General features: G+C 39.3%; 1 protein-coding gene across 21 annotated transcripts in view; it reads right to left on the bottom strand.

Annotated features, from left to right (window-relative positions):
- Nucleotides 1–13,860, bottom strand: part of SVIL (supervillin) — a 143,264-nt gene that overhangs the window by 55,174 nt on the left and 74,230 nt on the right. For 20 of the 21 annotated variants that reach the window (XM_082047033.1, XM_082047013.1, XM_082047028.1 and 17 more), the window contains 4 exons: nucleotides 11,554–11,645; nucleotides 5,177–5,234; nucleotides 4,869–5,020; nucleotides 3,769–4,453 (listed from right to left, as the gene is read on the bottom strand). In XM_082047033.1, coding sequence (XP_081903159.1) covers nucleotides 3,769–4,453; nucleotides 4,869–5,020; nucleotides 5,177–5,184 — 845 coding nt within the window. In that variant the 5' untranslated portion in view covers nucleotides 5,185–5,234; nucleotides 11,554–11,645. The remainder of the gene's footprint in view (nucleotides 1–3,768; nucleotides 4,454–4,868; nucleotides 5,021–5,176; nucleotides 5,235–11,553; nucleotides 11,646–13,860) is intronic. The other variant, XM_082047023.1, reaches the window with a different exon arrangement.

Below are 13,860 nucleotides of genomic sequence, written 5' to 3'. Positions count from 1 at the left end.
GTCTTCTAACAGAAATAGTTGAAAACAGTCAAATCAACAACTGCTCTTAAGATAACAGTGGATCTACTGCAAGTAAGTTTAAATTTGAGAACTCACCTACAGTTGTCACCTTATCCAAATCAAGCTTAGAACAAAGTCAAACACCAACTGTTAAAACACCTTTTGTTTTTCCACATTTTGAATTCCTAAAGGAACTGACCAAATAGGAGCTAAAAACCTTTCACAAGAGCTGACACGGTAGCTGGAATTGCTTTGAAGCAAACTTCCTTCTCGTCTCTCAATGTGTACTTTGGCACATGTTTATAATGGGCATGGCCCAAATTGCAATTATTTGTACTTGATCATTCATCCTTTGAAGAGAGCAGTCAGAAGAATGCAAGCCATGTTTTGAATTTGAGTTAATCAGCTACTTCAGCATGCAAATGCAGACGATGTCAAATGATACCTTCACAGCACCTTGTTGTCCTCTCAGTGATGAATACTAGGATTAATTATTAAATCTTCTTAGGACTGAATGCACAAAGCTTTCATATGTATTCCAAAGCAAGCTGCATTTATTTTCCAATTTGAACTCAGCAAATTTAAATTTAACAAAAACGATTTTGCAACCTATCTAATGTGGAACTGACTTCAAGCCAGCAGCCACTTAAGCTGCGTTAGCCCTTATATCGCTTGTGCAAATGCTTTACAGGAGACTACCACACAGTAACTTCAGACTGCATGGAAACAGGCAATGACTTCTTTACCATCCAGAAACAGGGACAAGAGTTTCAGAGAGGTTATTCTTAAATCTCTGAATGTCACAGTAGTGAGTACACACTGGAAGTTGTCAGGGATATTAAAATGAAGAACAGGTTCTTCACAACTTGGCCTTTAAAATACCACCTATTGCCTACACACATATCCAAACGAGATCAAATCCTACATTTAAACTCTTGGCTGCTCTAAGAGCTATACCACATCTTGGTGGGTTCAGACGATTTCCTTCTCTAGGATCAGACAGTAATTGTGGAAGACCTGTCTTCACACAAATACTGACCCAAACCTCATCCAGAAAGAATCTGAAATTCATGATAATGCAGCCAGCAATTTGTATTAAGTTATGACTTATTCCTGCTGCTTTTGCCCCAATCTCTTATTTGTTAGTAAGGCACTACTGCAAAGCAGAGAAGTAACACAAATAGGATGGAGCTTACACTCTGGAAATGTCCTAACATCAGAACCCACCTGAAAATGGATCTTATCCATTTTATTATCTGGAAATGAACAACAACTAAGTCTCAAAAAAAATTAAGACCTTGCAGAAAAGGTCTGTCTCCAGTGCTTGCCAAACAGAGCTGATCCCTTAGTGTTTCACATTAGATCCCATAGGGATATATAACTATCAACAAATGAAAAAGTATGCCCCGATTAAAACCAGTTTCCTTAAATATTTCACTTCTGCCCAAATTTTACAGCATCTTCTATTATAAAAAAGTAGGTAGTGCCAGAAGTGGTGGTTTTAAAGAAACAGCTGGAATTTGTGAATGTTTGATAATGCCTTCAGCCTGCTGAGTCTGAACTTGTAATTGGTTTATGGAGCTGCTTTAGAAAAAACACACGTTTGCCAGCTACAAGGAGACCTGATTCCTCCACACGAAAGGCTAATCTGTGAATGAGCAGATTCAGGTGTCTCTCTATAGCCAGGATGTTGTTTCACCAGAGCAACTGCTTTGTGCACTTCAGCATCTCCTGAGTTGGAAGAGCCTAGAAGGAATTTAATAGTTCAGTGTTTCATTGGTTTCCTCTCACAGAAACAGGGACTGGGATTGCTTTATGAGAGTAAAGAAAATAGAAGTTGTTTTAGCACTGCAGCAGCCACATTCTTGGCTATACAGTTTGATGGGCTATTCTCTTTGCTCTCCTAAGGCTGAAACTTTGTCCCTTCCCTCACCTCAAAAAAGAAGAAAACAACCTGCCAAAGGTTCATTGCTCCAATATCCCTTCCTATCAGTAATTGGATTAGTCAAGAAATTTATCTCAAATTGACCATGTGAAGATAAGGGATAATATTTTGTAGCATTTGAGTTGAGACTGCTTCAGAGACAAGGATTTTGGAGCCTGGAATAAACCTAGTCCGCTCAAGGAGTTTCAGTACAACCCTGATCTCAGTTGTATGGATGACCCTGCGATGACTGTTTTCCTTAATGTAGTAGCAGAATTGTAAGCTTAAACCATAAGCTAAATATAAGATAGTACTTCCTACGTATGTCAACTTACTTTCCCCTCTGATGGCTTGTTTGAAATGACAATATTCCTTTAAACTTTTGGCTTAATTGGGAGAGTCCAATGGCAGCAAAAATAGCCAGGTAACCACACAAAAAAAGGTCGGCAGGATGAGAAGTCACCTGAATAACGGAAAGCTGTTAAAAAAATATTCAGGGGCAACTACTGGCTGTGTCCTATGCAACATAATGAAACAAAAAAGGTAACTAAGTACATTTGAGCAGTTCACAGGCACTGTAAATTTATGACTTAATTAATCCACCAGGTGGTTAACCTTTGACATGGAGGATTGGTTCCTCATACAAACTTTAAGATAGGTTTATGTGAGTTAATAAGAAAGGCCACAACAAATAAGAATCAAGTTTTGTGATTTTGATGGGAAGGATAAAGAAGTCCAGTCAAGGTAGCTTGTTTCTGAACCTACTCCGAAAAATACCAAAAAGTGTAAATGGTTCAGTTTATGACAGTTCATCTCAGGTTTTTAGAAACAGTCAGCACTGCTCAGCATGGTGAAGATGTGTTTATGATTAAGTTCGCATTACAATTTACATCATTTTCAGCTGTAACATTTTAACTTTTTACAGTTATTATTTTCCATTTATCCACCTACCTAGAAATTAAATAATCACACTTGGAGAAAAATCGGAGTTTAAAAAAATTCTTAGTCATGTGTTGTTTTCAGTACCATAAAAGTTTGATGGTCTGGTTTTGCACTGCACTGTGAAATTACAATATGAAACTAGGGAAAACTATTTTTTTTTTTCCTTCTGGAAGGATCTGGTTACCCTATCTCTGGAGTAAATTTGTCAAATCTGAAATAATTCAGCACACCATGAGGGAGGCTACGTTTTCCAAATTCAGCACAAAATTTACGTTCTCTCCTCTGCCCCTTCACACACATACCCTGATATTATCTGAAAGATTAACTATCACGGTTCAAACGGGTTTTTACCCTTTCACAGCAGGAAAATAAATGAACTATTATTTGAACTGACCCAAGACGCTTTTCAGCTTTTAACTCTGAGACTTGTTCTATTTTGGCAGAAGCTGTCATTAAGCTACCCAAATCTTTACTTGGAAGCCTGAACCCAAGCAATTACAGGATACAGAGGAAAAAAGTTAAAGGCTTGCTCTAACAAATTATGAAAAAAAAAAAAAAAAAGAAAAGCAGATTTAGAACCATAACTGCTTCAATTTCTACTTTGTGTAAATATATTAACATCAGTTATTGCACTCCCTTCCCAAAGGGCCTAATTTTAGCATAAATTCTACAAATATGAAGTGAATCCAAGGGCATACCTAATCATAGAAATAGATACCCACTTCCCTGTATCAGAAACACACTGTGATTCAATAAACCAAATCAATCCAGCCTGAGACACCCAAAGCCACTAAATATATTCTTAAGGGTAATAAATACATTCTCACAAATACTGTAGACGCTGCTGCAGAAGGTGAATAAGGAATCTACTGTATAAAAAAACAATTAAAAATCATGCTTACCGTTGTCTGATGTTACTATGCAAGGGCTGGTCATTCTGCAAATGGATTGGTGAGGCTGCCCGCTTCGGTGAAGAACGGGACTCTCTGCGGGTTTGCTTTGGTGATATTGGCACTTCATTATGGGAGGAAGATTCTCGTCCAGAAAGTGAAAGGGAGACAGAACTATCCAAGGCTGCTGAAGGGTCAGAAACCTGTCTAATGGCACTGTTGTCATCTGCTTTTCTATCACTCTTTTCAATTGAAAGGTCTTCTTTACCTGGAACACCATCTTTTTCATGGCTGGAGTACTCTTTGGATTCAGAAACCACACTCTTTGACTCCTTTGTCTCAGTCCTGGACAAATACAAAGAGCCACAGTCCTTGTTTTCATCGTCTTGCCTTTCACTTTTCACTCCCTTTCTTTCCACACTGTCGGGATCTTTCCTTGCCCGTGTATATCTGGATGAGTAGTCAGAATCCAAATCAGAATCAAGAGATAATCCGTATTTTTCTGCCAGCTGGCGCCGCCTCTCTGCCTTGTACCTAGCTATTCTTTCTGCTTTTGACTCTAGTTCTTGGACATCCATGTTTCCTGTATTATACAAGGACTCTGTATTACCTCCTGTGATTTCTGCTCGGTATCTGGATGATCTGGGTTGTTTTTCTACAGAAGAATCTGAAGTTTCCTCCTCTTCATTTGATCTTCCTGTCAAAAGTACAAGTATGAGCAAGTCCATCCCCAAAACCAAAGGACCCTACCCAGCATTTGCATCCAGTGAACTAAAAGCTTCCCATTTTCTTACAAAACAAAGTGTACTAGGGACTGTACACTTACCATACATCACATTTTTGCACTTCTGTCTCCAAAAGCACATACGAATGATTAAGAAATGTGTATAAGTTATAATTCGTTAAGAATCGTTATCAAATTATTGTTCTTCTAAAACAATATGCATAATCAACCTTTTTCAAATACAACAACTAGAGAATTTAAAAGGCAAGTTAAAAAAACCTTTACCACAGCTTTTCTATGAAAGTCCTCTCCATGTACTGCACAAATGATAGGCCAGTAAACACAAAGTAACACAGCTGTGCAAGGTTGACTGATACATACTACTTACCTAAGTGGGGACTGTATGGATCAGTTGCACGCATATATCTCGGTGTATCTTCCTCTAGTAAACGGTGTGTGACCGATCCTGGACAGTTTTGGAGAAGCATAGGTTGTGCATCATTTTCAATTCCCTCTAAGCGTCTAGCTATTCTCTCTTTTCTGGGAAAAAAAAAAAAAAAAAAAAGAAAAGAAAAAAAAGGTGAAAAATGTGAAATCGAGCATCTTTGAAGATTAGAGGGGAGAGTTTCTAAGAGGAGGTAACAAAACAACCTGTGTGTTTTGTTTTACAGGCCAAAGACTTTTTTTTATTTTTACCTTTTCATTTCCAAAAAATCTTGGTTGTTTGGTTCAAACAGTTTTCTTAATTCTGAAACTGAGACAACAAAAGATTATACAGTTTATAAGCTACTAAGTTTCAGAAACTCACAGAAACTTGCTAAAGTGCTTTAGAATAAGAAAGAACAGTCAAAGAGGTTTAAACCAGCTTTTTTTCAGGAAACAAGCATTTCCCTCTTGTTTTCCTAGTTTATTAAGCTTGTGTTGTCAAAAGTGCACTAGGCACATGGGTGTACACACCAAGGAGCCCTCCCCTCCAGGTACTTCCAGTCTAACTTAGAATCCACTCTGCATCCCAGCAGTTTCCAAGTTCTCATATAAACTGGGCAAAATTGCATTTTGATTAGGTGAGGTCAAGTTTACACACCATAATAATCTGTTTCAAAAGCAGATAGTACAGAATTACCGCTTACATTGCTTACAAGGTCTAAAGAGAAACATTTCTTACTTTCCCCCTCTCACTTCCATTAAGAAAATCCCAAGAATCCTAGTGACTTATGGTTGGAGTGAAAATTACTGTATGCCCTCGTGATATTCCTGCATGGTTAATCACTTTCTACTTCACTAATTTTCCCTTGTAGTTTTAATTGGACATACTTTTCTTCTCTCCCTCTGAATTGTTTGGTGGTGGTATCTGCTAGCAGACATCAGTCAGTTCACAAAATAGTAGTGAACTAACAGGAGGCATGACAGATTAAGTAATCCCTATATATATACATACGTACACAGTTATCAGTGTTATTTGCAAACCACACTAGAGCAGCGACTGCTACATAAACAAGTGTGGTGTGACTTCTTACCGCCAGGAAGAGAACCCATCCAGGCTGTCAAAGGACGCAGCAGACAGGAGGGAATGTGTGTGTGTGCTAACACTAGCACCCCCTGCACCTCCTCCGTATCATTCCTTGGCAAAGATGTGGTGCAAAAAGCTGTGTGCACCTATTCTGATGCAGCATACCTCTGGTGTTCTGATCCTGTTGACCCAGGGATCAACAGCTAAAGCAAGCTACAGTCTACAGCCGGCTAAATCAGCCCTTAATTGCCATCAGAAACAGCTGATGAGTCAGGGGTGTCTACTAGACACTGTTCCACATCACTGCAGAAGTAAATCTATCAGCCTTTTCCCTACCAGACTTTATCACTCTACTTACAACGCAGACATTATTGAAACACTACCCTTTCAAAAGTCAGATTCACCTTCTCCTTCTCTCCCTTTCCTCTACTGCAAGAACATACATGCATAGCTAAGTCAGGTTTTCAGCTTAGCTGACACATACCCAGGAAGTTTGCTGTAGTCAATACCAGTGCTTGGACCTCAGATACAGAGAGACACTATTGACATTGGCTGTCACATCAGCCTTATGTGCTGAAATGCCACTAGGACTTCAGGTAAAATGTCTTGGATCAGTAGGAATGAATGTATGAATCATGACTACTCAGAGAAGCAAATGAATGAGGTACAGTGTCTGATGACTGCCTACTGAGAATGAGCAACGAACAGGGGAAAGAAATCAACTTGGCCACTCTCCAAAACATCTCCTTTAGTCTACATTTTTACAGAGACTCAAGCTATCTGCTTCAATTTCTCAAGCCAAGTTAGCTCAGATTGTGATCATGCCATGAAAAAAAAAAAAAAAAATCGAATGTATACACATTTGATTCAACTAACAATGCAGAGTAGCTAAATATGCAGCTACTTAACAGTGCTAACCCAAGGGACACCTCATTCATGCGTTGCTCCAGCATCTGCAGCAAAGCAGATGGAAGCCTACGCTGTTGACCAGGTTGACAGTGCAAGACAGTCACTGAGAATCAGCAAACTCCAGGCACAGACCTCTGGAGATGGGTGGGAACTGGACCCGGGCAATGCAAAATTTGCATCCCAAACCAACACCAAAGCAAAGATGAGCCATTATGTCTTGTTTTTATAGACTTTTCTCTCAGTACATGAGCAGTTCCTGCTGCTGTCCTGTCTACTCAAGCTGTGCTAACAGTGGAACTCTATTAAACAGAGAACATATCCATATGAAACCAGCCTTCGTCTCACAGTCACACCAAAGGAAATGATTTCTCATAAATAGTTCGCTCTCACCTCTGCCAAATCTACTTCTGTTCAAGTTTGTTCCCTCTGACTTTTACGGATTTCTGTTCCATCTGTTGGCTATACATACATAAAATGGTCAAAACAAACCCCATAATTGTTCTGCCACTTCAGACAAGTCAAAGGCCTCCACAGTTCACACTTAATAAAACCACATTCCATCCAAATCCTGATCATTTTTCTTCCCTAGTCACCAATTTATACAGTCCCTAAAACCATCATCAGAGAACAGGTCTTTTACACTGCTCTAGTAAAGCTCTAAAGCATAGCTTCACATACTAAAGTTGTCTTTTTATTTCTTGCCCCCAAAAAAGGAAACTTGACTATAAGTCATCTGCATACAAGAAATGTGGAACATCCAAAGAACTCCCAGCAGCTCAACACCCTCATGCTACGTGTTAGCTGAAGTTCCAGAGATTCTACTACTGCTTCGCAGTCCTAAAAAGAGCACTGGTCTCATGAAGCATCTCTCCAACACCTTCCCAAACAAGATGGGACGAAAATAGCATGGGACTACTCTATGCTGCCTTACACTTTTTCCACACTTGAGATTCCAGACAGTAATTTCAGCTAGGTTGGCCAACACCTGCAGAGGTTTTTGTGAAAGTAGTTTCAGCAGTATTCTTCTTCTGGGGAGGCAGGGAAAAGAAGTACAAAAAAGAGAAAAAAAGAAAAGATAAAATGCAGGAAGTCTTCTCCTCTAGTGATTGCTTTTTGCTAAATAAAGTATTTGATGCCAAAACATGAAACCCAGTTGGAGAAATTTCACTCCCAAGGACACTGGTTAGCCCTTGCAAGCTTGGGTGATCAGTTTTATCTTCTTCAGTTTGCAACTTGAATAAGTTTGTGCTGATTTCTCATCTGTTCATGGGGTGTTTTTCCACATGACCACCAGAAACTACACAATTTCAAAGACACCCACACCAGCATTAAAGAATAACAACACTTCTACCTAAAAGGTAGCACAAATATCTGATTCAGCGCACAGGAAGAGACTAAGAAGCTTAAAATAATTAATTTCACAGTAAAAGCTCCTTATCTAAGTTACTTCATGCCAACACACTTTGTAAGCACTGGGAAGGGAAACAGGAAAAACAATCACAGTTTAGGAACAGCCCTAAACTTCAAGGCTTTATTTTAGGATGTTGAGCAGGATGCCATGGTAGGATACCCTCTAAGGCAGACTGTCAGGAGAACACATTAATTTTGGTAACTGTAGACCTTCCGAGCAGCATTTACTTTATAATACCAGCATTTAGCAAAAGCAGTATTTTTCCATGTCTTGTCCCAGAATAAAAAAATTAAAAGTACATTCAGAGTGCGTCTTATAAAAATGTTCAAAAAACCCATTAAGGTGAAAAATTTTTTATAGAATTCGGAAATCTTTCAGAAACATTTGTTACAGAATATGAACATTTTTGCTGAAAGCACTCTTTGATAACAGTGGAGGACTAAACGCGAGAATAAAGTTGCAGACATGTGACAGAAGTTTTATTTTTAAAATACAGAAGCTGTAAAAACTAAATCAAGCCTTCCAAAAGTCCTCAGCAGAGAGTGAGCACATACATCCGCGAAACCTGAGCAGACGCTGATCAAAGGTTTACCTGCCAGAGGATTAACTTCTCAGAGACAGTAAATAACCATTGCAATGCAGCTATACACATTTTCATTTTGAGGAAAATGTAACACAACAGTGAAGCCTACCAGCCTGATCCCTACCTCCTTCTCTCCTCAGCTGCAAAGATGATGATCTACAAACCAGGTTGGAGAAGCATTTATCTTCTGTTTATGCTAGCAGAGGCATACTAACATGTTCAATGCTTAACTGCACAAAGCAGTTGCAAACTGGCTTAAGGAGAGAAGCCAGAGAGTGGTAGTCAATGGTGCGGAGTCTAGTTGGAGGCCAGTATCTAGTGGGGCGCCTCAGGGGTCAGTACTGGGGCCAATATGATTAAATACATTCATTAACGATTTGGACGAGGGAATAGAGTGTACTATCAGCAAGTTTGCTGATGACACTAAGCTGGGAGGAGTGGCTGACATGCCAGAAGGCTGTGCTGCCATCCAGAGACCTGGACAGGCTGGAGAGTTGGGCGGGGAATAACCTGATGAAATTTAACAAGGGCAAGTGTAGAGTCCTGCATCTGGACAGGAACAACCCCAGGTTCCAGTATAGGTTGGGAAATTACATATTAGAGAGCAGTGTAGGGGAAAGGGACCTGGGGGTCCTGGTGGACAACAGGATGACCATGAGCCAGCACTATGCCCTTGTGGCCAGGAAGGCCAATGGTACCTGGGGTGTATTACAAGAGGGGTGGTTAGTAGATCGAGAGAGGTTCTCCTTCCCCTCTACTCCGCCCTGGTGAGACCCCATCTGGAATATTGTGTCTAGTTCTGGGCCCCTCAGTTCAAGAAGGACAGGGAACTGCTGGAGAGGGTCCAGCATAGGGCAACAAAGATGATTAAGGGAGTGGAGCACCTCCCTTATGAAGAAAGGCTGAGGGAGCTGGGTCTCTTTAGTTTGGAGGAGACTGAGGGGTGACCTTATTAATGCTTATAAATATATAAAGGGTGAGTGTCACAAGGACGGAGCCAGGCTCTTCTCAGTGGCAAACAATGATAGGACAAGGGGTAATGGGATCAAGCTGGAACACAAGAGGTTCCACTTAAATTTGAGAAAAAACTTCTTCTCAGTGAGGATGATGGAGCACTGGAACAGGCTGCCCAGGGAGGTTGTGGAGTCTCCTTCTCTGGAGACATTCAAAACCCACCTGGACATGTTCCTGGGCGACCTCACCTAGGCGTTCCTGCTCCAGCAGGGGGATTGGACTAGATGATCTTTTGAGGTTCCTTCCAATCCCAAACATACTGTGATACTGTGATACTGTGAAGCAGCATGTGAGACTTCAGACAGACTCTTGAACCTCAGCTCAGTCAGTATCAGTTGAAAATCAAATATATTCCTTCAATTTTCCAACATGTGCAAATCCGGATCAAAATCAGGCCCTAGATGGGACAAATAATCTGAATTTTCAGAAAGTGTTTTGCCTCAAGTAGTCCCCTCAGAATGTAACCATCAGCTCTCACTGCTAACTTTTTAAAGTTTGATACACACCAAATCTGATGCTTTTATTATGAGAATAATTTATTAGAAAGTAGAAACTGAGTTCACTGAGAAGCAACATACAAAGAAGGTTTCTCAGTTGAAGAGTCTCACAATTAACTTGTTGGCCAGCATGACTGTAAGGCTAAGTATAGGGAATAATGAGGGTCTATGTGTTCTTGCTGACTAGTGCTCTCAGGAAGTCTGTAATGCATAACTGTATATCACTCTATTGCATCACTGTGTCAATGAAGTCTCTTTCTGAACGTCTGTAATGACTACATTATAAAAGCAAGCACATCACTTATATATGACTTAAATGTTATGCTGAGAAGAAGTGCTCCTTTCTGAAGGAACTCTGCAACAAATGACATTAAAAGAACAAACCAGTTCCTTTATGTTGGGATTAGTGCATCTAGCCTTGTAGTATTTCTGAAAAGCGTAAAAATAACATCAGAAGACACACACAGTTTTAATCAAAGTTCTGAGATCCAAAACATCCCTGAATGAAGGGATGCCAGTTACACGTAGTTCTTCAGTCAAATGTCACCCTTGTCATCCTGGACAAGAACTATTTCAAACAGATGGTCATTTCCTCTAAATAATTCAAGAGAATTAATTCTTGCCTCCACCTCAACTATGTTAAAAGACAAAGATGGAACTGCTGTTTCCTCCATAAATTAGACTAAGACAGAAGTTTTAAAGAAATAATCCCCAACCTGATACATAATGCAGGTCCTTTAGTATGCAAGACTAAAATTCAGTGTGTAGTCAGTTGGTCATGGAAGCACACTGATTATACCAACTACTGAAGGGGACTGGACTGTGATTACCAGCCAAGTTAATACCTTTGACTTCAGTGTTAATCTAACTGTACAAAAACTTTTCTCTGAAGTTTTGAGTTTCAACTACTTCTTAACCTATTGAAAATTAGGTAAACAAAGCTGAAGCAGGGACACAACAAGGCCTTGTAAAAGAGCACTGTGGTTCGTCCCCTCTTCCATCCCCTATGTGTGCTTCACGGGGAAAAGAAAACTCATTTACAAAACATCTCTGCCTATGTGATTTTAACTGTGCCTTGCAGTTGCACAGACTAAACTTCACATGCTGTTCAATTACCACTTGTGTTCATAACATGTCCCTCTTACCTACCTTTTGGAAGTACTGCTAAGAGATTAGCATCGATATCCTTTGTGCTGTTTGCAAGTTCTTCTTTATCTTCAAATGAGAACTCCTTCTGAAAACTGAAAGCAACATCTGGTTTACAGAACTGTGGATGTTTCTGCTACAAATCAAATAAAGCCAAGATGTAACCAATTTACTGCAAGATAGTCAAACAGAGATACCAAAGAAAATATTTTCCAGAAGAATGAAATAAGAAATAACCCCAAGAAATTCACAAAGCCAAACCTAACATAATTTGAAACTTGTTTAGAACTGACTGTGACACATTTTTGCATTAAATTACTGACCAGAGACCGTCTTCAAAATGCTTCACTAGCAACTAACTTTGAAATAACCCGTATTGAATGGTTCTCCATAAATATTAAAACATATTTCATCAAATGCAGTACTGTATTGTACACTCCACCTAGAAGCTTTCTGGATGACTGCTCTGTTGTTACTGCACTGATCTCTGGATCTTATGTGGCTTATAAAATAATACGCTGATACAAGCAGCAGATCATCTAGTTTTATACCTTGTCTTTTCAAAACAGCAAAAATGCCCATGTAGATGAGACAAAATATTTCTTCAAATATACTCATTAAATATACAAATTTTAACTGTAAAATCTAGATGTCATAGTGGTTTAAAGTAGATACTGTCTACAGAGAGTTTTTGGAGGAAGATTATTATCTTGTAGGTATACAAAGTGAGATTTTTCTCTCCAGTGATTAAAAACTGAGAGAGAACTGCTCTTTTCTGTCATTATGACTTCTAAACTATCCAAGTCAGGCATAAGAAAACTTAAACTAGTCTTAAAACCTTCAGTAAACTGTGTAGACAGGTGTAACAGATACAAATCTCCACAGTGATCCTAGGGTCTTCATTTGGCCATGGTAGTGCCATCATTGCAATAAGAGAAATTGCACAGCCTTACTCTTGGAAAATCCTTCCTCAGGACAGTTTCTAATTGGCTTTTTAAAGAACTTAATACCTTTTCATTAAGGGTATTTGGTTAGAAAATTAAAAAAAATAGTAAAAACACCAAATATATATAACTATTCTGCACTTACTATTACACGTACTATTCCAGAAGAACATTTCTCATTGAAAAGTAAAATTTTACATTAACTCCAAGAAGTATTTGATTCTTTATCATTTATAAACAGTATTCCTTTGTAAGACATTGAGGACAGAACAAAACCCTTGAAATGACAATGAAACCCTTGAAATGACAAGCAGCTGGGCTATGTCACATTCAGGCACTGTGCCACCTGCTGCAAATCCTCTCCAACAACTGCACTTACAGAAATTGTTCCAGGTACTGCCAAGAAAAACAACGTTAGCCACTACAGAAAAGAGCAAACAGAAGATGAAGAGCTGCAATAAGCTGTCCATTACAGAAAACTGTGTATCCTAACAAGGCAAAACCACTTTAATGGAACTAAATTAAAACAAAAATAAACTAAAAAACAGCCCACAGCAGCCACAGGTAAATGGGTGCATGTGTCATCTGAGACTGGGCAGACTCAGTTAACTGCATGTTTCTATATGCTTAACCTCACATTGCCAACACTTGTGATTCTTATTAGCCTCACAATATGTTATTTTCTTACAGACACAGATTCTAGAGAATGCTTAGGTGATTCCACAGTTCCCATTTGAAAGCAGTTTCTACTCCTTTTGGCTGAGGATGAGTTTGAAAAATGTGAATATTGGCCGAAGGCTATAAATCAAAACCAAAATTTGTCAAATCAATTTGATTACTTAAAACTTGTCTCAAGAGTGCTGAGGGACCAAGCTCGTGACTTTTTAATATTTGGGCTTTATTTAGCAGCATCTCCAATTAGTTCCATAATGCTTGGGACAGTGCAACACCTTTAGTTTCCATAAACATGGGACTCTGTACAGAAAAGCATTCACTCATACAGCAAGACCCTTGTTTAAATTAACTATGCACTAACATCTGTAACCACATCCCAGTCCCACACAAATTTCCAAGGGTAAAATCATACAGAATCAGGACTAGCACGAGCCCATTGGTTCTAAAAAGCATTGTATTATTGGATTGCTTGTGGAGCCTCAACAAACTTATAAATCCTGTTAACTAGTTAGGTTCAGTCCTGCCCATTCCTACAAACTCCAGGGAGTTCCAGGGACCCTCTAAATCCAGTATAAATGTCTTTCACTGGGTTTTCTTCTGTTTGTTCTTGTGCCAGTGTTAGCCACCTTACTTTTCTTAACAGAAGTTTTCCACATCTACTCAACTTCAAGACAGGCTCTCAGTTTCATTG

The sequence above is a fragment of the Streptopelia decaocto genome (assembly GCF_964273445.1).
Source record: "Streptopelia decaocto genome assembly, chromosome: 2".
Taxonomy (NCBI): Eukaryota; Metazoa; Chordata; class Aves; order Columbiformes; family Columbidae; genus Streptopelia; species Streptopelia decaocto.
Note: the sequence above shows the minus strand (reverse complement) of the source record. Positions and strands in the feature narration are given on the sequence as shown.